The following is a 26,328-nucleotide window of genomic DNA, read 5'->3' on the forward strand; positions in this document are numbered from 1 at the left end:
TGAGACATGTACAACACTTCGCACGGTACCTGGCAGACACATACTGAGTATTCATTATTAGCTTTGTGATCCTGTGCAAGTTATATAACCTATTTGGGTTCAATTCTGTCAACTGTAAAAGGCCTATAAGAGCAACTGCCCTGCTTTCCTCCAGGGTTGTGAGGATTAAAAGAAAGCGCTCAGCCGCGTTTACGTACATCAAACACCGAGAGAGACTACGATTACGTAGAACCCCGGAGTTTGCGGAAGGCTTGTGGGCGTGGCTGGAGTTTGGGTTTGCATGCCGCGACGGGATTGGTCGAGAAGAGAAGTCTGCAAACCCTCTCAGGGTCCCGCCCTAGATCTCAACGCGCCTGCGCGCGCTCTGTTTGCTAAGCTACGAAACTGCGTGGTGACCTTGCGACGCGTGTCGCGCTCAGGTCGCTAGTGCGTCAGCGGCCGTGGCTGCGGCTGCGTGGCGGGTTGTCCAGGTAACCACGGGAGTTGTCGCTGTCTGTAGGCATCTGAGAGACAGGTGTTCGTCATGCAGTTGAAGCACCTGAGGACGCTGCTGAGCCCTCAGGTGAGGAGTCGCGTGCCTCTTCGCTCCCTCGCCCGCCTTAGTGTTCCAAGGAAAGTGGGGGATTGAAGTTTGGAAACGGTGAACGCCTACTGTGTGCAGAAGACCGAAGGCTTTAGCGGTGATACGGACTCTGCTCCGTCGATAGAGTGTGAAGTAGGCGAGAGGGGCTGCTGAGCACCGTAGCTTTCCGTTCATTTCATTTAACGGATCAGTTGTGTACCAGGTCCCATGCTGGGGCTCCAGAACTTCCCCAGTTGTTGCCTTTGCTTTCGAGAGGCTCGTACTAGAGGAAGAAACGCGTGTGTAAACAACTAACAATAATCTACATCGCTTAAATGAGCGCTCTAGGTGCATGTCCCACCGAAGGGAGTGCAGGCGACCACACCGTTCGTTTTGATGGTAAAAATCTCAGATTCAGAAGAGGCTGGGCACTAGGGATGTAACCGTAGAACATGTTGAAGAAAGGCGGGGTTTTGGAGTTAGGAGACCAGAATTCAAGTCCTAGCGTCACCACTACTTTAAATAAATGACCGGATACCCCTGACTTTAGCCTTTATCGCACAGGCTCTTTAAGCACTCATCCAAACTTCTACATTTGGTAAATGGGAATAATAGTAATCGCAGCTTTAGGGGATTAGGGGAAAGAGTTAAAGGCAGTAGTATACACAAGAGAACCTTGTAAACTAAAAAGCAGCATGAAAACTGTTAGACAAGAGAGAACGATATTCAAAATTCAAAGGACAAAATAATACAAAGCAAGAATATCTGTCATAATTGAATGTTTAATGTGTACCAGGGCAGCATAAATAAAGAAGTTGGGGTTGTGGATTATAGAATCAGGTACACGTGGATTTAAATCTTGATACTGCCACTTAAACTGTGTTTGTAAACTTGAGCAAATTACTTAGACTATCTGTGCCTCCATCTGGAAAAGATGAATAAGAGTAGCACCTACCTCAGTAATGAGATAAAGTGATATAATGTGTATCACACACTTAGCAAAGTGCCTAATCTGTAGTGCTCGTTAAAACTTAGCTATTATCCTCTATCTCTACCTCATTTAATCCTCACAACAGTCCTGTGAGGTACATATTGTAGAGAAAGGAGAATTGATTGATTGTGGGAATCAGGAAGGCTTCACAGAGCATGTGGCTTTAGGAAAATAGAAGGAAACTAGAACAAAAGAGAGGTGTACTCATTGCTTTGAATCTGTATTTTGAAAATTCCTTTACCCTAATGGAATAATTGGAAATGAAATCTCCCTTCAATCTTTCAAAATAAGGTGATGTCAGATGCGGGAAAGGACTGAGTGCCCAGGATGGGGCAAAATGATGAAGGAAGATGGTCAGCAACAATTAATGAGGAGCCCTCAACACTCCTAACCTAATTTAGTCAAGAGTTGGAGAAGGCTAAAGGTGGTGGGGTGACTATTTTCTGATTCTGGTTTGAGGATTTTGATGGGAAAAAGGCCCTTTTTACCTCTGACGTTGAAAGTGGGTAGGTTAGAAGTAAAAATTAACAATGTTTTAAGCCAGGGCTCTACAGCCCAAGTAGTTAATCAAACGGAGCAGAAACTAGATTTTTTTTTTTCAATTTCTAGGAGGGAAATCCTTAGTGCAGAACCTGCTGCATAGACCACCAGGGCTGGTGGTGGAAGGGACAGACATAGCAAGAATAATTCACCAGGAGTTGATCACTTCTAATTTGGGCCTCTGTGAAGTGGATTGTTAAGGGAAAAAAAACAACAACGACAGAAATAAAAATAAAAAACAAAGGCATTTTTTGAATCCTAAGTCTCAACTGTAATTATTTTACTTCCCATTCCAGAACTTTTACTGTCTCTCCCTTTTCTCCCAAATAAGTCCAAACTCAGCCTAGCTTAAAAGAGCCTTCCTGAATTGGCTTCCATCTATTTTTCGTGCCTTCCCCCTTCTGTTCTGCTATTAACAATGTAGTGTCAGCTAAATTAAATGACTGTTTATTCACCAGAACTTGTTATGCCATTTCTTCTACCTCGGAGAATTTCCCTACGTAACTGTCTCCATTCTTCAAAGCTTAGCGTTGATCATTTAAATGGAAAATTATCTCGGGCTTTTCCAAACAGTTATAGTGCTTTGTATGTGCCTCCCTTATGGGAGTTTTCCCATTTTTAGATCTTTGGGCAGGAACCACGTTTTGCTCTTTGTCTCTATCTCTCAGCCCTTGGCCAAGTGCCTTTTTCAGTATGGTACTCAAAAACATTAATTGAATTAATGGCTAAAGACCAAAACTTAATCAGACCAGTTGCATTTATTTCAGTAGCAGAATGAGGGAATAAGAAGGCCACTGTAGGGACACACCGGTACTTACTCATTGTGTCACTTCCTAGTGCGTTTGCATTATGGTTTCTAGAAGCAGTTTATTCCACCATCCAGGGCTCTGAGGCCTCAGAGACCTGGATAGATCATGGGCATCTCTTTGTTTTAAGGACTGTGCTAGAAGGAAAATTGACCAAAGTCACACTAGAAGTAATGGAACTAGAAATGCTAATAGCATTCTCCGCCAGCATCTGGATTATTTTTGTCCCCTTTACCTCTGCAGGATGGAGCTGCAAAGGTCACCTGCATGGCATGGTCCCAGAACAATGCCAAATTTGCTGTCTGCACAGTGGACCGTGTGGTCTTACTATATGATGAACATGGGGAGCGAAGAGATAAATTCTCCACCAAACCAGCCGACATGAAGGTGAAGGGAATACTCACGTGTACCTTAATCTGTTGATGGGACCTTATAAACCTAGAAGGCTTCCTAACCTGCTTCCTAGCCACAGGCATAGGAAATGGCCTGCACTTCCTTTTCTTAGTACAAAGCCCTCAAGCCCGCTACCATCAATATGCACTTGTTCTTCTCTTTTCAGTATACTCACTACTTCTTTTTTCTGTCCTTTTCTTTCTTTCTTATTTTTTTTTTTTTTCTTTTTTGACTCTTAGTATGGCAGGAAGAGCTATATGGTGAAGGGCATGGCTTTTTCTCCTGATTCCACTAAGATTGCCATAGGACAGACTGACAACATCATCTATGTCTACAAGATTGGAGAAGACTGGTGAGGATAGAGATTGGGAGATGGGGTGTCCCAGAGAAGAAGGGAAAGGCAGGAAGAAATGCCTCCCTGGGAAGGGGGAATGGAGAAAATAAGGAGCCGTGCTGGAGCTTGGAAGGCAGGGGCCTTCTGGAGTCTGTTGCTGCCTTCCCTTTGCCTGCACTGTGTTTCCTGTGATCCCATCCCTGGAGGAATCAGTCTTAGATCAACAAGGAGGCCCTCTGAGATCCTGGGGAGCCAGGAGTGATGTTCTGTTTTTATTATTCTTCCAAAGCTACTCTGGCTCCTTCTTATGCCTCCTCGAGGGCTTCCGTGGAGTGACAGGCAACACTGGTGGGCCAAGGATGGTGTCTGCAACTCCTTCCCCTCCCCCAGCATCATTTGTGGCATTTATTCATGGATGTGGTTTTTAATATGCTTCTCTCCTTTATTTGGCAGGGGTGACAAGAAAGTCATTTGTAACAAGTTCATCCAGACGGTAATGTTCTTACCAATCCCTGAGAGATCAGGAGGAACAAATATATCAATATATCTGCTTATAAATACAGCCAGAAGTTGGCATTTGTTAATATCTGTCTCTGACTTTTCCTGCTGCATGAATGGTGCTGCCTGGCTGCTTACCCGCCTGTGCCTTCCTCCTTAGAGCCCAGTCATGTCCCCTCCTCTCCTTCCCTGTCGGCGGTTGGGGTGGTGGCATGTGGTAGGCTGTTCAGGTTTAGATTGTCTATCTGTGTGCTCATATACATAGATAGGCTTATCCTTTTCATTCTTGCTTTCTTCCAGAGTGCTGTTACTTGCCTGCAGTGGCCAGCAGAATACATCATTGTCTTTGGGCTGGCTGAAGGAAAGGTAAAGGAGGGAAGAGAAGCACAGGAGAGGCTGTGGATGGGGATAATGGTTCTGGAAAGAGGTATATGGTTAATCTTCTCCCTGAGGGTCAAGTTACGTATTGGGGGGAGACCACACAGGGAACAGTTCTTGTGTTTTTATTTCTGTCCCTTAGGTCCTGGATAGAGTTGAAAGTAGCCTAACCAGACTTCTGTCCACTCTCCCATTTTCAGGTTCGTTTAGCAAACACCAAAACTAACAAATCATCTACCATCTATGGGACAGATTCTTATGTGGTGTCCTTGACAACAAAGTGAGTAAGGAAGAATGGTATCCCAGAAGCTTGGGAATGGTAGGAAAAGCTCGAGTCTTGGCTTGAGGGACCATAGTGTGAACGATGGGGAGGGCTGGGAGCGGGAACCACAGGTAGAGTAGTCTGATGAGGAAGGGGACTTTCTTGGGGAGACAGGATGTTCTAACTGCTTCCTTTATGTCTCTCCTTTCTTTCTTTTCTCCTTTTTTTAGTTGCTCTGGGAAAGGAATTCTCTCAGGTCATGCAGATGGCACCATTGTTAGGTATTTCTTTGATGATGAAGGCTCAGGAGAGTCACAGGTATGAATAAAGGGTGCTCTGGGAAAGGGGAGAAGGAAATCCCAAGCACTGTCCTAGGGGAGGTTGGACATCTAAGAAAGTTAGATTATGGTGCTCAGGGAGGAGGCTGGAAGGTGAGGCCTCAGGCAGAGAGACACCTGGATGTGGCCGCAGAAGAGGATTTGTTTTCAGGAGGCCAAAGCTTAATAGTTATAGGAAAGGATGAATCAAGTGGAAGGAACCTTGAGGCGAAGGGAAATAAAGACTCGGAGAGAAATGAAAATTAAAAATTATTCTCATTTATGTAAAATGTTTTACATATATTTATAAATTCAAAGAACAAAAGAGTTGTTTATGCTTGGAAAGGGAAATATAGAGGAATAAAGGAAGGTTCATGTTTTAATCCTCTATTGTTTGAATCATTTACAATAAGAATTATCTGTATCATGATTAAACGTGCCCTTCCTAAAATAAAGAAGTCGTATATTCCCTGTGGGCCTATACAGTGTTGGTTGATGTGTAGGTCAGCTTCCTTTGGGAGCCTTACTAGGTGAGTATTGAAGATCTCCAAACAAGTATTTTGAGGTTTCCTTTTGAACATAAGGGCTTCCCTTGGGGCTCCTCTGGTAAAGAATCCGCCTGCAATGCAGGAGACCTGGGTTCGACCCCTGGGTTGGGAAGATCCCCTGGAGAAGGGAAAGGCTCCCCATTACAGTATTCTGGCCTGGAAAATTCCATGGACTGCATAGTTCATGGGGTCGCAAAGAGTCAGACATGACTGAGCGACTTTCACTTTGAACATAAAATTGATAAATGCATATATATTAAAATGTCATAGAAGATGAGTGTGTGGTAAAGACAGATAATTTGTGAAGTCTTCAGATTAGGATGTGTTATGGCAGGAAAATGTTGGGGAAAAGATTTCCTCGAGTAGAATTGTCCAAGGGAGTGTGTCAGGTGCTAGCAATGAGAAATTTCTGAGGTGGTGTCCTCAGAGTGACAGAAACCCTCTTCTACTCTTAGGGAAAGTTGGTGAACCATCCATGCCCACCCTATGCCTTGGCGTGGGCAACCAACAGCATTGTGGCTGCAGGCTGTGACCGGAGGATTGTGGCCTATGGAAAGGAAGGCCATGTGCTACAAACTTTTGACTACAGCCGTGACCCTCTGGAGCGGGAGTTCACCACAGCTGCAGCAAGTCCTGGGGGCCAGTCGGTTGTGCTGGGAAGCTATGACAGGTGGGTCCCTGTCCAGCTGTGGCTTCTGCCTACTTTCCCTGTGTACACTCTTCTTTAGCCCAGTTTTGCTTCCCAACCAGAGTGGAAGACTGGTTGAGCGTCAGAATCAAGTGATTCTCAAGTTTTAATTCATGCACATTTTCCTCTTCCTGCTCCCACCATCCACTAGCATGCCATCAGTTCCAAGATTCACCATGCTCTGGTCGTGTGTCTCAGTCTCTCCCCAGGACTCCACAGCAGACTTTATCTCTACTTTCTTTGTATTCCCGTTGCGCCTTTTCAGACTACTGGCTTTGTGTTTATCACACTGTATTATCCTTTGGTGTTTGTATCTAATGGGCTAATTTGAAGAGCCCTTAAGAAGAGAGCCTCTATTATTTTTTTTTTCAAGTCTCCAGAGCCTAGATTAGCATCTAGTATATCATAGGTGCTCAGATGTTTGTGAATGTATAAATGATGGGACGGTGCATAAACAGCTGGAGTCTAGGTCCCATCTCTTCCTGGAGTGCTTTTAACCCCAGCTTTGTCAGTGCTGTCTTTGTCCCTTTCAGTCTCATGTATGTCTCTTCCTTTCTTTCTTCTCTGACTCCTAGCAATTCTCTTTTCGTTTTCTGTATTTCTCTATACTAACAGCTCATTTTTCTAAATATCCACAGTCCCTTTTTATTTTTTCACTCCTATCTCTCTTACTCTATTTTACTTTTGACTTGATTTTCCCAGTTTACTTCCCTCGAACATTTTTGTCCTCTCCTACTAGACCCCCCACCTCCCGCCACCTTGTCTGTTTTCTTTTACTTCCTCTGTTCTCTGATATAGCAAAACTCATTTCCTTCCATTACAAGCCCATTTTCACTTTTTCTCAGCCTCCATCTCTTCTAAAAGCCACATACTTAATTTCAGACTTCGGGTGCTCAACTGGAGTCCTCGGAGAAACATCTGGGAAGAGGCAAAGCCCAAGGAGATTGCCAACTTATACACCATCACTGCCTTGGCCTGGAAGCGGGATGGCTCACGACTCTGTGCGGTATGCAACTAGTAACCCCTTTCTGCTTTGGTGACTTCTTCAAATTAAGAAAAATCCCACCTATCTTAAAGCACTCTCTCCTGACACTGGAGAAACTCCTCTTCCCTTTTGATCGCAGTCTAAAACTCCAGTGTTGCAGGCAGGAAAGAGAAATCCATACTTTATTGGGGGTCACATGGGTCAAGAGTTTATAGGCAGGGCTAGTTTCTCCCTCATATCCCATCACTAACTACGTGATGCTCTTGAGTCCTGCAAGTGCACCTCTTTCCTGCTGATACTTCCAAAACCTACCAACCCTTTCACTGCCGACTCTTCTGTAGATTCTAGAACCTAGGGTTTGAGAGTGTCTCTAAATACCCTCTTCACGCCTCTACGCTGTGTGTGTTACCCTTTATGCTGCCACTTTCCCTTCCAGGGCACACTCTGTGGTGGAGTGGAACAGTTTGACTGCTGCCTCCGAAGGAGCATTTACAAGAATAAGTTTGAATTGACTTATGTGGGACCTAGCCAGGTAAGCAGCTGATAGCCTACCACACTGAGGTCATGCCATGGCTCATTCATCCCTGCAGTACTACCCTGTGGTCTGGCCACAACATAGACTCAAATTTAACCTCTGGCAGAGCTGTTCTGAGGAACAGAATATGTCTGACAACTTTCCCACAGTAGGTCTTCCAGCCTATTGTAAGAGAAGGATTATTCTCTTCTCTTCTCTTATTAAAAATACCAGGTTTAAGGGGTACAGAGATTGCCATTTACATCTTCCTGGTTTAAAACTTGACTCCCTATAGGATGTCAACTGGGGAAATTAATAGGATTATAATTCTGAATTCCTTTGTTTTAGGGCCTCTGAACTCATTGTATATGATGTTGCAAGCTCATGCCTTAGGTCCTGAACCCAGTTTTATCTTTTCTCTACCTCTACCCTCTTTTCCTTCATTTATTATTCATTGATTCCTTCAGTCTTTCAGTTTCTCCAGAAATATTTGTCCTTTCTTTATCTGTCAGCACTGTTAGGCATTGAGAATTCAAAGATGGTTATCTGTAATACATTGTCCCTTAATTGAGATCATTCTAGTGAAGGAGACACATGTATCAAAAAATAATATAGCACACATGGTAAAGTTATAAAAGTTTGTAGAGAGAGCTACAGGAACATAGGGTGAGTGATTAGTTTAACCCAGTGGAACTTTCAGAATCATTTGTATTATAAGCATTGAAAGAGATAATAGATGAAAGCGTTTTATAAATAGTAAAAGCATTATAAATGTGAGATGTCCTTTTTACTAAGAATATCCCAGGCCAGGCAAGGAAACAAGATGTGCTTTTGCTTAGCACTGTGGCGGTAGGCAAAGGACACAGCCCATTCCCCCCACTTTCGGACTGGGGGAGCTGAGACTCCTCTTTTACCAAGGTGATTGTGAAGAACCTCTCATCGGGGACCCGAGTGGTACTCAAGTCACACTATGGCTACGAGGTGGAAGAAGTGAAAATCCTGGGAAAGGAACGCTACCTGGTGGCCCACACGTCAGACACACTGCTGCTGGGGGACCTGACCACAAATCGCCTTAGTGAGGTAGGAACCAAACATGGAGAGGTGGGGAATGGGGCATCCTGAGGTGTTGCCCAGATGAGGCAGGGTCCCTGGGGAAGGTCTCCATGGGATGCTCTAACATTCCTGTGTTGGGGACCTGGTTTCAGGGAGTGAGATCCAGGTTTAGAATCCTGGAATATGAATCACGGCTGTTGGACTTTGTTAACACCTTCTCCCAGAAGCACAGGGTCCAAGGCAGAATCTGACATAGTATCTCTCTTGTGCAATGTCAGACCTCCCCAGATCAATCTCTCTGCGTCCCACCCTGCTGTTCTTGCAGCATTGCCTCAGGTGGTTATCCACAGGTTCCTTATGTCTTCTTCCCCCTTAACAGGTAGCTTGGCAGGGATCTGGTGGCAATGAGAAGTATTTCTTTGAAAATGAAAATGTGAGTAGAGCTTGATTCACCATAAACCTTCTTTTAGCTTCTGTGTCATAGGATGGCAAGTGGTAAGGGGTTGAGGAAACAGCAGATAAAATGGGAAGGTGAAATAGAGGAACAGAATAAAGAGAAAAGTGGACTTTGCTATAAACTCGCAATGTACCTCCCTCGACTGTCTCTTTCTTCATGCAATCTTTCCACCATATAACAATCCCATTCATCCCCAGGTGTGCATGATCTTCAATGCTGGAGAGCTCACCCTTGTGGAATATGGGAGTAATGATACCCTGGGTTCTGTACGTACTGAATTCATGAACCCCCATCTCATCAGGTAACCCCACCTAGTTCTCTAAATTTTTGAAACCCAAAAGATTTCCTTTTTGACTTCTAACCCCTGTATCCTCGAGTTAATCTAAAACCTTCATCCCATGTCTTGTTTCAGAGCTATTGTTAAACATCCTAGCTACCTAAGCCCGTTTTGCCTTACCTGACCTTTCATGTTTCAGTGTCCGTATTAATGAGAGGCGTCAGCGAGGAATGGAGGATAATAAGAAATTGGCTTATCTTGTTGATATCAAGACTATTGCTATAGGTGAGTAAGACTCCCTCATAATTGTAATAACAAAATTGATGTTTATAAAGCACTTCCATATCACAGGATTGTATGCAGTGGAGAATCCAAGACTCTCAGAGACAGCAGGTAAATGTGCGTCTGCATTCTTACAGTGGATATGTGAAATGCTTAAATTCACGTGTGTGTCTGTGTCTAGAAGTCTAGATATAGATACCTTGGTGTGTATAGGCCTGCCCATATAATTATTCATGTTCTGTAGGCATTTATCTTAGGGCTGGGAAATTGTGAATTGTAGAGAAGAACCATTAGAAAATTTAAGAATTTTCCTGTTTAGACTTCATAGGATCACAGATTCTTAGAACTGGTAAGTCCCCTTAGGAAGGGGACTTACTTTCTGTATAGTTTGTCATTAATAAGTAGTGATGACACATTGTATATACATATCACAAGTGTTCACATTTATAAATCGTACTTATATATTAATAGTTAATTTTGTATCATGAAATGTTCCAAGCATAGGGAAAGAGTATAAAGAATAGCATGATATTCTCTAAAAAGCTTATTAGAGAATAACATATCCAGGTAGTGTAGTTGTTAACAGCAGAGCTCTGGAGTCAAACCTCCCCACTTGTCTACTTACTACCTGTGTGATCTTCAGGTAAGTTACTTATCCTTTCTGTATCTCAATTTCCTCATCTACAAAGTGGGGATAAAAATAGCACCTACTTCATATGAAAAGCACTTAGACTAGTGCCTAGTATATAAGTGCGTAATAAATGTTAGCTATTGATAATAATAATATTATTATTACTTGTATACCCATAATATTATATGAATAGCTAACATTTGTTACATACTTACTATATACCAAACAGTAGTCTAAGTGCTTTTCTTATTATTATTACTTGTATACCCATGGGCTTCCCTGATGGCTGAGTGGGTAAAGAATCTGCCTGCAGTGCAGGAGACGTAGGAGACAGGGGTTCAATCCTGTGCTGGAAAGATTCCCTGGAGAAGGAAATGGCAACCCACTCCAGTATTCTTGCTTGGAAAATCCCATGGACAGAGGAGCCTGACAGGCTACAGTCCATGGGGTAACAGAAGGGTCAGACATGACTTAGTGACAGGGAAGAGCTCTATACCCATACCAAATTCTGTCAAATCCTTAACGTTCCATTATATTTTCCTTGGATCTTTTCTCTCTTCTTTTATTGGTGGACATTTAAGTTGTTGGTTTTTCCCTATTGCAGTATTTCAGTTCTCTAAGGTTTACACCCAGCATGGAATTGCTGAATCATAAAAGAGGTACATCCTCAATTTCACTAAATATTTCCAAATTGCTCTCTGAAGAGGTTGTACCAGTTTACAGTCCCACCAGCAGTTACAGTTCCACATCCTCTCCAATGCTTGAAATTGCCTGACTTCATAATTGGCTCAATTTGATGTGTTCAATATATGAAAATATATTTCATTGTATTAATTTTTTGTTCATTTGTTTATTGGCATTTTGGATTTCTTCTTCCATGAGTTGCCAGTTTATATCCATTGCCTCTTTTTAAAATTAGATTGTCTTTTTCTTGTTTGGGCTTCCCTTGTGGCTCAGCTGGTACAGAATCCACCCGAGATGCGGGAGACCTGGGTTCAATCACTGGGTTGGGAAGATCCCCTGGAGAAGGGAAAGGGTACCCACTCCAGTATTCTGGCCTGGATAATTCCATGGACTGTGTAGTCCATGGGGTCGCAAAGAGTCTGACATGACTGAGTGACTTTCACTTTCTTTCTTGTTTACTTGAAGGAGTTCTTTGTGTGTGCAGGTATAGACTTTGATGGTTATTTGCGCTGCAGTTATTTTGTCTCCGCCTGTGGCTTGTCTTTTCTCTCCTTTTCAGCATCTCTTAGTGTTTAGACATTTTTAAGTTTAATGTAGTTCATTTCATCACTTTTTAAAAATTGAAGTATAGTTGATTTACAGTGTTGTGTATCACTTTTTAATAAATAGTTTGTAGGTTTTGAGGTCTTATTTAGGAAATCCCTTTCTACTCCCTCCTATATTTTGGCACTTAAAATTTTTGCCTTTTACCTGGAATTTATTTTTGTGCATAATATAAGTAGAAATCTAATTTTATTTTTCCATATGTGTAACTATTTATTGAAAATCCATTCTTCACCCAGTAATACATTATGTCATCTCTCATAAATCAAGTTTCCATATACATATGGGTCTGTCCTTAAGATATTTTTACATTTCTAGAGTTTTATATTTCATATGAGGTTTCTGAGCTCAGAAATATAAGTATAATGCAAATAATAACACAGTCCACTGGCCTAAGTTCTAATAGCAGTAGTGAGCCATATGACTTTGGACAAGTCACCTCACTCTGTAGGTCTCATCTTCAATGTACACTGACAGAGTTTATCTCTTAACTTTTTTGGGTCACCAACCCCTTTGAGTGTCTAATTAAAAGCATAAATCCTTTCCCAGAAAAATATCTACACACATAATTTTGTATGTAATTTCAGGGTGCTCATAGAAATAGGGTCCCCACAGCTTTAGCACTTTCTAATTGTACTTATAATTGAGGCGTTAAAACATGGATTTACTGATTTTGCTTTTGAATTAAAGAAAAATTCATTTTTAAGTTGGTCGTCCCAGTTGTGGATATCAGCTGGCATTTGGTTTTTAGCTTCAGTCAGTTCAGTTCAGTTCAGTTCAGTCGCTCAGTCGTGTCCGACTCTTTGTGACCCCAATAATCGCAGCATGCCAGGCCTCCCTGTCCATCACCAACTCCCGGAGTTCACTCAAACTCACGTCCATCAAGTCTGTGATGCCATCCAGCCATCTCATCCTATGTCGTCCCCTTCTCCTCCTGCCCCCAATCCTTCCCAGCATCAGAGTCTTTTCCAATGAGTCAGCTCTTCACATGAGGTGGCCAAAGTACTGGAGTTTCAGCTTTAGCATCATTCTTTCCAAAGAAATCCCAGGGCTGATCTCCTTCAGAATGGACTGGTTGGATCTCCTTGCAGTCCAAGGGACTCTCAAGAGTCTTCTCCAACACCACAGTTCAGAAGCATCAATTCTTCGGCGCTCAGCTTTCTTCACAGTCCAACTCTCGCATCCATACATGACCACTGGAAAAACCATAGCCTTGACTAGATGGACCTTTGTTGGCAAAGTAATGTCTCTGCTTTTGAATATGCTATCTAGGTTGGTCATAACTTTCCTTCCGAGGAGTAAGGGTCTTTTAATTTCATGGCTGCAGTCACCATCTGCAGTGATTTTGGAGCCCAGAAAAATAAAGTCTGACACTGTTTCCATTGTTTCCCCATCTATTTGCCATGAAGTGATGGGACCAGATGCCATGATCTTCATTTTCTGAATGTTGAGTTTTAAGCCAACTTTTTCACTCTCCTCTTTCACTTTCATCAAGAGGCTTTTTAGTTCCTCTTCACTTTCTGCCATAAGGGTGGTGTCATCTGCATATCTGAGGTTATTGATATTTCTCCCGGCAATCTTGATTCCAGCTCGTGCTTCTTCCAGCCCAGCGTTTCTCATGATGTACTCTGCATAGAAGTTAAATAAGCAGGGTGACCATATACAGCCTTGACGTACTCCTTTTCCTGTTGGAACCAGTCTGTTGTTCCATGTCCAGCAATGTTAAGTTTTAAGGCAACTTTTTCACTCTCCACTTTCACTTTCATCAAGAGGCTCTTTAGTTCCTCTTCACTTGCTGCCGTAAGGGTGGTGTCATCTGTATATCTGAAGTTATTGATATTTCTCCCAGCAATCTTGATTCCAGCTCATGCTTCTTCCAGCCCAGTGTTTCTCATGATGTACTCTGCATATAAGTTAAATAAGCAGGGTGACAATATACAGCCTTGATGTGCTCCTTTTTCTATTTGGAACCAGTCTGTTGTTCCATGTCCAGTTCTAACTGTTGCTTCCTGACCTGCATACAGGTTTCTCAAGAGGCAGGTCAGGTGGTCCGGTATTCCCATCTCTTTCAGAATTGTCCACAATTTATTGTGATCCACACAGTCAAAGGCTTTGGCATAGTCAGTAAAGCAGAAATGATGCTGTGAAAGTGTTGCACTCAATATGCCAGCAAATTTGGAAAACTCAGCAGTGGCCACAGGACTGGAAAAGGTCAGTTTTCATTCCAATCTCAAAGAAAGGCAGTGCCAAAGAATGCTCAAACTACCACACAATTGCAGTCATCTCACATGCTAGTAAAGTGATGCTTAAAATTCTCCAAGCCAGGCTTCAGCAATACGTGAACCGTGAAGTTCCAGATGTTCAAGCTGGTTTTAGAAAAGGCAGAGGAACCAGAGATCAAATTGCCAACATCCGCTGGATCATCAAAAAAGCAAGAGAGTTCCAGAAAAGCATCTATTTCTGCTTTATTGATTATGCCAAAGCCTTTGACTGTGTGGATCACAATGCATAAGATAATATATAGGAGCTGTGAATGGGCTTTTTTCAGGAGACTCCCTGAAAGCATCCTAGCCAACCCTGAGTGGTCTGTTCTAAACATGATTGTTTCTTAATGTTATCTACAAAATTCAGACCCAGCTAATATTTATCCTCTACACTGACCCACCTAACTTTAGTCAGAGGTTCCTCCTATTGTGTCTGTGCACCTTCAACACTGATGGACCCTCTGTGTTTTTACGCAGGTGTACAGGTAACTCCTTGGAGCACCTGTGATCACTGAGGTCATTTCGTTCATCAGCTTTCTGTCATTGGTAGGCTTGCTGTAACTGGGGCTTATCATGAGTAACAGAAGCCACAGTTCTGATCTGCTATGAGACGAATCCCAGAGTCCCAGAGAGGAATCAGATTTCTTGGTGGATCTGGATCTTCTAACTTAACTCTGGAGTTAAATGAAATCTCTGTAAATTTAGAAGAAACACGGCATCTGAAACAACTTAGCAAAACTATATTATACTGACCATTTGTACTCCTGAGTGATGTGCTCTAGACTAATGCAACATTCTTAAAACCAAACTTTCATAAGCCACCTCATGCTTTGTACGTAATTATGTGGAATCTGTCTTTTTCACCCTGTTTCCTTTACTCTCTAGTGGACCTGATTGGCGGCTACAACATTGGTACCATCAGCCATGAGAGCCGTGTGGATTGGCTGGAACTTAATGAGACTGGGCACAAGCTTCTCTTCAGGGACCGGAAACTTCGTGTGAGAAGGGTTACTAAGGCCTTAACCACTGACTGGTCCGTAAAGGATGTGGTACTAGCTGCCACCAGGGGAAGTGGGAGGCAGAATGGGACGTGATTTCTTGGGGCTATGCCATAAGCATAATGAACAGCACAGAAGGATCAACATTTTCTAAATCTAATATCACCACGCATCCCATTTTACCCTGAGAGATTGTATCATGCAGGCACCAAAATCACGAGGGGAATTTGGGAGTTGGTGTGTCTCTTACTATTCACAAATCTGTGACTTCATGAACCACCCTCACCCCTGCGTTCCTCTTCCTCACCGCCCAGCTGACCTTTACCACACCTACTGCTCCAGTGCTCTTCGGCCACACTTAGCACTGACGCTGACTTGAGGACAGTCTCCCCCAGCCCTTTATTGATTCTGATCTCAGTGTGGTATCGCCAGTGAGTTCGACCTCGGGGACTACCTGGTGATTTTTTATTTCATTTTCACTGTGATGTAAAAGCCACATCACATATTTCCAGGCCATTTAATTTGTCTCATGACCTTATTTTTGTAATCCAGACTGATAACTCTGGCCCAGAGTTATTCTAGGAATGAAAGTCTGACCTTCACCTAACTTAAATTCCTAGGGTGTAGCCCTTTGCTCTTTTGGTCATCTCTTATTTGGCCAGTGTCAGAATATACCAAGTGAGCATGAACTTGAAGGGTTTATGGTCGAAGTTCAGTAAGCTTTGAAATTCAGCATGTACCTGACTAGTGGGCTAGCTCACCACATTTCCCCATTAGGAAATGGTCCAGATGGGAAGACACCCACATCTTTTCTTAATTGTGTATCTACTTCTTCCTCCTCCAGTTGCATCTATACGATATTGAAAGCTGCTCTAAGACGATGATCCTCAACTTCTGCTCCTACGTGCAGTGGGTCCCAGGAAGTGATGTGCTGGTGGCTCAGAACCGAAACAACTTGTGTGTGTGGTACAACATTGAGGCACCCGAGAGGGTCACCACGTCGTCTATCAGGGTATGTCCACGTCAGGGCACCCTCACACATAGTGTCGGGCTGATTAATCGGAACCCAAGGAAACTGGGAAGGCTGCTTGGTTTCTCTGCCTGCCACCCATAACCTCTCTGATGGAGTTGGCAGGTGACACTTAGACTGCTTCCCACAGTGGTCTGGGCCCCAGAGCCATCCTTGTTCAAATTTCTGACATTATATTAGACCCTCAGAGTACTGGTCCCTATTATAGTGGGAATTCACCAAGTCGAATTGTGGAGTTCCCTTAGACTGGAAGATCCCCAGTCGAGGAGGAATTCCATATCACACCTCCTTATGTGCTGATTCTCTGTTACAAGCCATTCAGAGTTCTGTTTTTTTCAGACTGCTGATCACACCCTCTGTCCTACCCCATGACAACCTCATACACACAGTAATATCCCAAATATGGGAGGAGCCTATGGAAACAGAAAAGAGGCCCGTGTGCTAGGCTAGGATGACTGCCACGGGTGTATATAGAGCACTTGATGCTTTCTTTTTATTCTTTTCTCAATCTCTTTTTTTTCCCCTCCTTTTTTGCTTCATATTAGACTGATTAAGGTTTGATTGTGGGGGTGGGAGCTTGTCCTTTTGTAAATACCTTTTTTTGGTTTGAAGATTAAATATCCTGTTTCTATAGTAATTACCCTTAAAAGTTCATTATGTATTTAAATTAACAAAGTCTGAATTTAAGCAGCATCCACCCACCCTCCACTGCACTGCAGACAAGGACCATACAAGGCTTTAACTTTGATTCCCTCCCCTTTGCCATTGTTGTTTAGTGTTGTCGTTCTTTGTAATATTTATTTTATTTACTTATTTGGCTGCGCCAGGTCTTAGCTGCAGCATCTTTTAGTTGCAGCGTATGAACTATTAGTTACGGCATGTGGGATCTAGTTCCCTGACCAGGGATCAAACCAGGCACTCTGCATTGGGAATGTGGAGTCTTAGCCACTGGACCACCAGGGAAGACCCTGTTGTCTAGTATTCTGTTCCTTTCTGTCATCCGCAAAGCTAGACATTACTGTTTTACACAGACAGAATTTGGTTAGACTTACCATCATAGTGCCAGTTTCCCCATTCACCTTTCCCTTTAACCTGCTGATCTTCCCTCGGGAGTTATTTTTCTTCCTCTTCTTGAAGTGTAACATTTAGAAGATTCTTTAAAGTCTTTTGATGATAAAATGCTCAGGTTTTGATTATCTGAAACTATTTTTACTTAGAGCTTTGCTATTGAAAGATACTTGGGCTCACTACCCAATTCTAGATTGACAGTTAATTTTTCTTAGCCTTTTACAAATGTTTTCCCATTGAATGACCTCTTTTGTTCTGGCAGGTTTACTAAATAGCCCCTTCTATATAGATGGTCTGTCTTTTCTCTCTGGTTGCTTTAAAAATCTTTCTTTTTTAATCTCTTTTTTTTTTTTTTTTTTGGATGTGTTGAAATTTCACTACAATATGTCTGGATATAAACTTCTTTTTATTTATCTTGCTTGGTGTATATTGTGCTTCCTATATTTGTAAGTATATTTCCATCAGTCTTGGAAATTTCTCAACCATAATCTATTTAAACATTGCTTCTTCTCTCATATTCTCTAGTCTCTCCATCAAAACTCTAATTAGGCATATGTTAGATTTCTTGTCCTGTCTTCTGTGCCTTTTCATGCTAAATTTTTTTTAGCTCCATGGTAAATTCTGGATAATTTCTTTTTTAAAAAAACTTTTTACTTCATATTGGATTTATATTGGATGAACAATGTTGTGATTGTTTCAGGTGTATAGCAAAGCCATACATATATAAGTATCCATTCTCCCCCAAACTCGCCTCCCATTCTGGATAATTTCTTAAAATACATCTTTCAGTTCATCGGTTCACTTTCATCATTGTCTAATCTACTATTTAAACCATCTATTGTATTGTTTTTCCACTTCAAAAATTAAAGGCTTTACTTGGTTCTTTCTCCAACCTGCCTGACTATTTTTTGATAGTCTCTTGTTCCTGTCTTAATATTTCATCTTTTGGGTCTCTAATGTTTCACACATAATTATTTTATATTCCATAACTGTCTTTTTTCCTGTTATTTTTTATATCCCAGATCTCTGGAGGTCTGAAACTTGTCTGTAGTTATTGTTTACTCCCTGCTAGTGGTTTGTTAAGTGGTATTTTGCTAGTTTTTAATTGTGAGCTCATGTTACGTTGAATGTCATCTTTTGGAATCCTGAGGGCCTTAGTTGGACGTGCTTTCCTCCAGGGATGATCTGTATTTGCTTATGCAGGAATCAGGCATGTTAATGATCTATATACTCCTTTGGTTTCCTTTACTGAATAGAGGATCCACGTTTAATGAGAAATCCTCAGATTTGACCTCCCCATTCTGCTGAAGGACCCAAAGTTTACTCTCCTAATACTGTGTTTGCCTTAGGGTAACTATAGTTTTCCCATCTGCTCACCTTACATTTTTTTCCTGCTCTCTTTTTTTTTTCTTTTGGTTTTAACTTACTGACCTTTCTTTCTTTTTGTGGAGGGGAAGGGTGGGAGAGGGAGCAGGAAGCTTTCCTAGTGATTTCTTCAGTTGAACTCAGCAATACATTAAAAAGGATGTTCCAAGTTCAAGTTGAATTTTAGCTGGAGAACCTTTACCAAGGTTCTCCAGCTAAATGAATACCAAGTCATGGTACTGCTGGCAGCAGAAGTGGATGCCACACTTTGTCAGCTTATCCCTAGCCACTAGTGCTATCATAGCTATGGTGTACTTTAACCCAAGGATGTACTTTAACCCCACAGATGGGGAATTTTTATATGCTTGAGGGAAGTGTCAGAAAAACAGAGTATTGTCATTCCCTCAGAGTGTGAGCAGTAGGGTTGGATGAGGGTGGGTCTTTTCTGCAGTTGAGCCTGTGTCAACATTCACCTGGAATTCTGGTGGGGTGGGGGGATTGAATTTTTACAGGGTGATGTTGTAGGTCTGGAGCGAGGTGGGGGAAAGACGGAGGTGATGGTGACCGAAGGTGTGACTACAGTTGCCTACACCCTGGATGAGGGCCTTATTGAGTTTGGAACAGCCATTGATGACGGCAACTACACCCGGTGAGACATGAGGCTGATAACCAGCACGGTGGTGGGGAAGTCTGGGTCTGAGGACCTGCCTGAGGTAGACAGCAAAACCAGCCATGTCTGAAAAGGACCTGGTGGTCCTGGGAGATTAGACAAAAAGGGCAAATAATTGCCTCCCCCATCCTCTTGCTGCCCCATCGCCAATATTCCTTAGTGTCTTCCTGACCTTGGACTCATTCCTTGTGCTTTGCTTCCTTCCCTCTGCAGGGCCACAGCCTTCTTGGAAACTCTGGAAATGACCCCAGAAACAGAAGCAATGTGGAAAACCTTGAGTAAGCTGTCACTGGAAGCAAAGCAGCTACACATTGCTGAGAGGTGAGCCGGGCTGTGGAACCCAGGTGCCAGGCAGCTCGGAGGGAGAGATGGCCGCACAGTGTCTTCCCTGTGGGCTGCTCCTCCCCAGGGTTGGGGCACCTCTTGCCTTCCCATGCCAACAGATGTCATGGAACCCTTCCACAGTGCAGTTATTCCAAACATCCTCCCATCCTAGAGTATGAGAGTATGGCTTTTATTTATTTTTTAAAATTTTTATTGGTCTATAGTTGCTTTACAGTGTTGTGTTAATTTCTTGCTGAACAACAAAGTGAATCAGGCATTCATACACATATACATATATCCCCTTTTTATAGATTTCCTCCCCATATAGGTCACCACAGAACACGGAGTAGAGTTCCCTGTGCTGTACAGTGGGCTCTCATTAGTTATCTGTTTGATTAGATACATTCGTAGTGTATATATGTCAATCCCAATCTCCCACTTCATCCCATCCCCTCTTCTTCCTTTGGCAACCATAAGTTTGTTCTCTGCAACTGAGACTATTTCTGCTTTGCAAATAAGTTCATCTCTACCATTTTCTAGATTCCAAATATAAGCGATGTTGTATGATATTTGTTTTTATCTGACTTCCTATAAGAGTATGTCTTTTATTGTTTTCACTCCCCCACCTTGTAACTAGGTGCTGCTTCCAAGTGTTTAACGCTCCTACCCTACAATCTATGTGTTGATGTGTATATTCCAATAATGCTAAAGGAGTGTAATTTACAGGAAAAACATGGGACTCCAGACTCTCCTGTTTCAAATCTTGATTCCATTTACCAACTGTGTAACTTTAGAGAGATTAACTTAACCTTCTCAAGCCTTGGCTTCTCCATTATGAGGATAATAACAGTATTCACCTTGCAGTATGGTAAAGAAGAGTGGCAGAGTGGCAGTGATAGGGGAGACTCAATGAAAGGATCTGTGCAAAGGGCACAGACCAGAAATGCTCATTAAATGTCAGCTGTGTGGCTTTGGCAAAGATTCATCCTTGGTCCCTTTTATCCCATCCCCCCACAGCTAGACTCACTTCAAGTCATAGGGACAATAAGCCAGGGTCTTTATAACGTACCCCAAATCTCTTAGTTGTTCAACCCTACTGTCTCCACCCTAGAACAGACCACCACCATCTCCTGCATACAGTGGTGCAAAAACCTCTTAATTAGGCTCTTAATTAATTAGAAACTGCTACTTAGACCCCTACAATCCTTAGAACCATAGCAGCTATGGGAATTTTTTAAAAACATAAGTTAGATCATTTTCTTGCTTGTGCTTTGTATAAAACACAAACTCCTAAGGCCCCACAAGCTTTGACCCCGCTTCCTTCTCATATCAGGTACTTGCCCATTAGTCTCCAGCCACACAGGCATCCTTTGTCCCTTTGAGCACACCAAGCTCACTCCTGCCTTGGGCCCTTTATACTAGCTTCTCCCTCTGCCTGGAGTAATTTTCCTCCATCTTGCCATGATGGGCTCTTTCTTGGATTCAGGTCTCAGCTCAGATGACAGCTCCTGGAACAGGCCTTCTCTGACAACCAACTTAAATAGTCCCCTCAGTTTCATTTTCCATTATTTCAATTAATCTTTGTTTATTTGTTTGCTAATTATCTGTTTCCACTAGAAAGTAAGTTCCCTGAGAGCCAGGCCCTCATCTTTGTTTTTGTGTCCCCAGTGGCAAGAACAAGTGCCTGGCATATAACGATGCTCATCGTATATCTGCTAAACCAATGAATTAATTATGATTCTATAATAATATTGTTATTGTTATTGCTTCCATACTTTAGGTGCTTTTCTGCTCTGGGACATGTTGCAAAAGCTCGGTTCCTCCATGAAACCAATGAGATTGCAGATCAAGTGTCTCGGGAATATGTAAGTATTCTCCTGATTCGTTCACTTTTTTGAGCTGAGATTTCTCTTGGCACTCAGACCCACGACTCTTAGCTTTCCAGCCATGGCTAATTTCCTCTACCCTGCCCTCCCCATCGCCACCTTCAAGTCAGGCCATTTTGGAGTTGTTTGCCAACCTCAAGCCTCTAAGCCCCAAGTTTTTCAGCTTCCTAAGCCTTTAGCCTCCACATCTCTCTGACCTTCCTGTCTCCACTTACACAGACAGAATTGTTCGTGGGCACCAACAGAATAACCAGAACCTTCTTTTTTCCCACAGGGTGGAGAAGGAACAGATTTTTATCAGGTCCGAGCACGACTAGCCATGCTGGAGAAGAACTACAAGCTGGCGGAAATGATCTTCTTAGAACAGGTAATAGGAGCAGAGGAGCTGGATGGAAGAGGGAATCAGAGAGGAAAAAAGTGAAGCAAACTCAGAGGAAGAATGAGCACTGGTCAGCTGGGCTATCAGAGGCCTGGAGAGAAACTTTAAAAAGGTTTATACAGTGAATTTCACTGCTCCATAATTTCCTCCTCTGGGTTCATTCTGACAATCACTTCTTTACTTCATAGAAAGTCTACCATCTCCCTTTGTTCTCCACAATTCTTGTGCATGGAGATAGATCCCAATTTTGTGAGGCCCAATGCTTATTCAGTTTGAGAAGCCTTCTTTAAGAAAAGTTGCTTTGGAAGGAGCCTGTGCAAATAAGGTGCCCTGAAGCTTATGCTTCTTTTAGTTTCATACTAAGGATGAAGCTTTCAACCCACACAGACTGGCATCTCAGCCAGGCTGAGGAGCGCTTGCTAATTTCTGATCCTCGTGTCTTCCTGGTGTCCCTCCTCCCTCTGCCCGGCCTCCCCTAGAACGCCGTTGAGGAGGCCATGGACATGTACCAGGAGCTACACCGCTGGGATGAATGTATCGCTGTGGCTGAGGCCAAGGTACCGGTTCTGTCTTCCCCACAGTTGTTCAGAACTAGGGCCCACCAGTATCAGAAACCCCTTCTTGTCAAGGAGGCTGCAGGAGCTGGAACAGTGTTGGGGCTGGACCTCATAGTGCGGGGAGTTGGGCCGCTGGTGACTGGGAGGATTTCGGCTGTTACAGTGGGATTGGACATGATGGGAAGCAGCGGGGCAGGAAGGAGGGGCGTGACTCCTGGTTCTCTTCTGCTGCATGTCAGGGGCACCCAGCCCTAGAGAAGCTGCGTCGGGGTTACTACCAGTGGCTGATGGACACACAGCAAGAGGAGCGGGCAGGCGAGCTTCAGGAGAGCCAAGGGGATGGGCTAGCAGCCATCAGCCTCTACCTCAAAGCTGGGCTCCCCGCCAAGGCTGCTCGGCTGGTGCTGAACCGAGAGGAACTGCTGGCCAACACGGAGCTGGTGGAGCACATCACTGCTGCCCTGATCAAGGGCGAGCTGTATGAACGGGTACCCTGGCTTCCAGTTCCCATCCCGTAGCCCCCAGGGCTCAGTGCCCTCTCCTACGCAGTGGTGTCTTGGAGTGCACAGCCCTCCCTGAGTGCTGGCTGAATCCTCCACGCTGGGGACTGACAGTTGATTTTTGTGTAGTAGGGGTGTCTTTGAAGTAACATGGGATGTGTTAACAGGCAGGTGATCTCTTTGAGAAGATTCGAAATCCACAGCGGGCTCTGGAGTGCTACTGTAAAGGCAGCGCATTCATGAAAGGTACTGGCCAGTCCACAGTATTGCGGACTCCTGCCTTAACAGTCCCCTGACACCTGGCTTCAGGGATCCCCCATCCCTCCACTTCTCTCTTGTACTCCACGCCTCACTTCTCTGCCTCATGGTACCCGAAGCCTGCACTGAATGCCCTCTCTGTCTCCGGCAGCGGTGGAGCTGGCTCGGTTGGCATTCCCAGTGGAAGTGGTGAGACTAGAGGAGGCGTGGGGGGACCACTTGGTGCAGCAGAAGCAGCTTGATGCGGCCATTAATCATTACATCGAAGCCAGGTGTGGTGGTCCAGGGGTGCAGAGGGCATTTGGACATGAGGTGAGAGGTGATGGGACAGCAAGGGCACCAAGGCCTCACTAAAACAAGGGAGATCCCCAAATGTGGGTTGGTGTATGCTTGAGGCATCTCTACCTCCATCCATTTTCCTCTTTCCTCATATACATTTATCCCTTTTCCAACTATGCCAGGTGCTCCATTAAAGCAATTGAGGCTGCCCTGGGTGCCCGCCAGTGGAAGAAGGCAATTTATATATTAGATCTGCAGGACCGGAACACTGCGTCCAAATACTATCCTCGTGTGGCCCAACACTATGCATCGCTGCAGGAGTATGAGGTGAGGGACAGCCCCTTTCTGCAGCATGAAGCAGTATAGTACAGGAGGATGAGGAGAGAGCCCAGAAGGACCACCTCACTAGATCCTTCTTACTGGGGCCCAACAGTGTCACCACCCTAAATGAAACACACCACCGTTTCATTCTGACATGACACAGAACCCTCTCCCAGACATATAAAGCAGGTCTCTAGCATGAGAGATGCTTCAAGAATAACTTCAACATTAGCAGATGCAAACTATTATATATAGGATGGATAAACAAGGTCCTATTGTATAGCACAGGGAACTATATTCAATATCCTGTAATAAACCATAGTGGAAAAGAATATATATATATATGTGTGTGTGTGTATATATATATAAAACTGAAGCGGAAGTTAACACAACATTGTAAATTAACTATACCTCAATAAAATTTTTTTAAATTAAAAAAAAAAGAGTATCACCAACATATTTACAGTATAGAATCATCATGGACTGCAAAAACATGAGGCCATCTTAAGTTCAGTTCAGCCACTCAGTTGTGTCCAACTCTTTGCAACCCCACGGACTGCAGCACACCAGGCCTCCCTGACAATCACCAACTCCTGGAGTTTACTCAAACTCATGTCCATTAAGTTGGTAATGCCGTCCAACCATCTCATCTCCTTCTCCTCCTGCCTTCAATCTTTCCCAGTATCAGGGTCTTTTCCAGTGAGTCAGTTCTTTGCATCAGGTGGCCAAAGTATTGGAGTTTGAGCTTCAGCATCAGTCCTTCCAATGAATATTCACGACTGATTTCTTTTAGGATTGACTGCTTGGATCTCCTTGCAGTCCAAGGGACTCTCAAGAGTCTTCTCCAACACCACAGTTCAAAAGCATCAAAGAAAGTTCAAAAGCTTTCTTTATATTCCAACTCTCACATCCATACATGACTACTGGAAAAACCATAGCTTTGACTAGACAGACCTTTGTTAGCAAAGTAATCTTAAACTCCCACTGTATTGTCCTCATACTGTTTGGGGCTGGTCTTTTATCGAAACAGAAGAAAGCCTGAGACACCTACAGTCACCTTGTCTTCTCTGTGACTGTACGCTAATGGAGTTCCAGGCTCTGCTCCCTCCCAGCTGAAGTTTGTTCTTTCCTCCTCCAGGCTGCTTTCACTCTGTCACTCTGACCTTGTGCCTCTCCCTGTCTCACCTGCAGATTGCGGAAGAGCTCTACACTAAGGGAGACCGGACGAAAGACGCCATAGACATGTACACCCAGGCTGGCCGCTGGGAGCAAGCCCACAAGGTGGGCAATGGGTGACATTCATGAGAAGAGAATGCTACCTTCATGGCTGTGTTGTCCCTTCCCCTAGTCGCTAATCTCCCCACTTCACTGGGCTCCCTGCAAGCCAAGGAAGAGTACCAGAGTACGGTCTGGGTAACTGATGCCTAGCCAAAAGGAAAGGCAAGGATCGTGAGAGGCTCTAGTTCCCAAACCTGCAATTCTGAAGAGAGCAGATGGCCTTGGGAGCTGGGAATCTGAAATACCTCTGCTGGAGCTCTAGTTACACTGGTAACTGTTTTCGTTCATGCTCCCAGAGCCCAGTGGGTGCAATAGGAGTAAGTTAGTGGGATCGGGTGCCCCCACCCAGCACAGGGCATCTCTGACCCTCCTGCCTTAGCAGAATGTAGTTCTTACTCTGCTCCTTATGGACTCGGGATCCCTGAGCTGAGTAGGAGAGTGGCAATAACCAAACTCCTGTGCTTATTGGGAAAGTTCAGAGTTCTTGTGAAAACAGGCTTCCTTGAAGAAACCCCACTTCCCTGTCCACTCTGTGTTGCCCTCTGCTTCCCTTGGGAATTAGTGCCTGAGGCTGCCCTGACCCTCTGTGTCTGCACAGCTGGCCATGAAGTGCATGAGACCAGAAGATGTCTCGGTGCTGTACATCACTCAGGCTCAGGAGATGGAGAAGCAGGGCAAGTACCGAGAGGCTGAAAGGTGAGCCATGGCCCCAGGAGAGGTGTAGCGGGATACGGGGCTTGAGGGCTGGGGTCTGCAGATATATGCCCTCTGCCCAGAAGACAGGGACAGAATCCCTTAGGAACGACTCTCACAGCAGGAATCTGGGTCTAGGAGGCCACAGGTGTTTCTCCTGTCCCCAGGCTATATGTGACCGTGGAAGAGCCTGATCTTGCCATCACCATGTTCAAAAAGCACAAGTTGTATGATGATATGATCCGCTTAGTAGGGAAGCACCACCCAGACCTCCTCAGTGACACACACCTGCATCTGGGCAAGGTGAGCCCTTCTCCTGCTGTTGCCCATTTCTCCCCCAAAGAGGCTCCATCTGCCCTTCTCCCCATCCTGACTTGCCTCTCCCTCCCCAGGAGCTGGAGGCCGAGGGCCGACTCCAGGAGGCTGAGTATCACTACCTTGAGGCCCAGGAGTGGAAGGCGACAGTGAACATGTACCGGTCCAATGGGCTTTGGGAAGAGGCTTACCGGGTAAGGAGGTCTTCACCTTACTGGGTAAGGATGTACAGGGTCCTTCCAACCTGCTTTCCCACGCTCAAGTAACTGTCTAATTTTAAACTGGTCGTGGGTGTCTTTGAAAAAAGTCCACACCTACACACAAAATTTCACATACAATT

General features: G+C 44.0%; 2 protein-coding genes across 3 annotated transcripts in view; one reads left to right on the top strand and one right to left on the bottom strand.

Moving 5' to 3' along the window:
• The window catches only part of GCKR (glucokinase regulator), a 72,554-nt gene that overhangs the window by 38,205 nt on the left and 8,021 nt on the right, over positions 1 to 26,328 (bottom strand).
• The window catches only part of IFT172 (intraflagellar transport 172), a 36,543-nt gene continuing 10,606 nt past the window's right edge, over positions 392 to 26,328 (top strand). For both annotated transcript variants that reach the window (XM_019970509.2, XM_070798952.1), the window contains exons 1-29: positions 392 to 562; positions 3,143 to 3,286; positions 3,532 to 3,644; positions 4,080 to 4,119; positions 4,425 to 4,490; positions 4,703 to 4,782; positions 4,995 to 5,082; positions 6,085 to 6,299; positions 7,200 to 7,323; positions 7,739 to 7,834; positions 8,735 to 8,896; positions 9,249 to 9,302; positions 9,524 to 9,627; positions 9,803 to 9,888; positions 14,953 to 15,065; positions 15,910 to 16,077; positions 19,041 to 19,177; positions 19,412 to 19,519; positions 21,303 to 21,387; positions 21,683 to 21,775; positions 22,267 to 22,344; positions 22,584 to 22,832; positions 23,012 to 23,090; positions 23,254 to 23,374; positions 23,564 to 23,708; positions 24,894 to 24,983; positions 25,579 to 25,676; positions 25,841 to 25,976; positions 26,066 to 26,182. In XM_019970509.2, the coding sequence (XP_019826068.1) occupies positions 524 to 562; positions 3,143 to 3,286; positions 3,532 to 3,644; positions 4,080 to 4,119; positions 4,425 to 4,490; positions 4,703 to 4,782; positions 4,995 to 5,082; positions 6,085 to 6,299; positions 7,200 to 7,323; positions 7,739 to 7,834; positions 8,735 to 8,896; positions 9,249 to 9,302; positions 9,524 to 9,627; positions 9,803 to 9,888; positions 14,953 to 15,065; positions 15,910 to 16,077; positions 19,041 to 19,177; positions 19,412 to 19,519; positions 21,303 to 21,387; positions 21,683 to 21,775; positions 22,267 to 22,344; positions 22,584 to 22,832; positions 23,012 to 23,090; positions 23,254 to 23,374; positions 23,564 to 23,708; positions 24,894 to 24,983; positions 25,579 to 25,676; positions 25,841 to 25,976; positions 26,066 to 26,182 (3,228 nt within the window). In that variant the 5' untranslated portion in view covers positions 392 to 523. The remainder of the gene's footprint in view (positions 563 to 3,142; positions 3,287 to 3,531; positions 3,645 to 4,079; positions 4,120 to 4,424; positions 4,491 to 4,702; positions 4,783 to 4,994; positions 5,083 to 6,084; positions 6,300 to 7,199; positions 7,324 to 7,738; positions 7,835 to 8,734; positions 8,897 to 9,248; positions 9,303 to 9,523; positions 9,628 to 9,802; positions 9,889 to 14,952; positions 15,066 to 15,909; positions 16,078 to 19,040; positions 19,178 to 19,411; positions 19,520 to 21,302; positions 21,388 to 21,682; positions 21,776 to 22,266; positions 22,345 to 22,583; positions 22,833 to 23,011; positions 23,091 to 23,253; positions 23,375 to 23,563; positions 23,709 to 24,893; positions 24,984 to 25,578; positions 25,677 to 25,840; positions 25,977 to 26,065; positions 26,183 to 26,328) is intronic.

This window comes from Bos indicus, chromosome 11, assembly GCF_029378745.1.
Source record: "Bos indicus isolate NIAB-ARS_2022 breed Sahiwal x Tharparkar chromosome 11, NIAB-ARS_B.indTharparkar_mat_pri_1.0, whole genome shotgun sequence".
Classification (NCBI taxonomy): Eukaryota; Metazoa; Chordata; class Mammalia; order Artiodactyla; family Bovidae; genus Bos; species Bos indicus.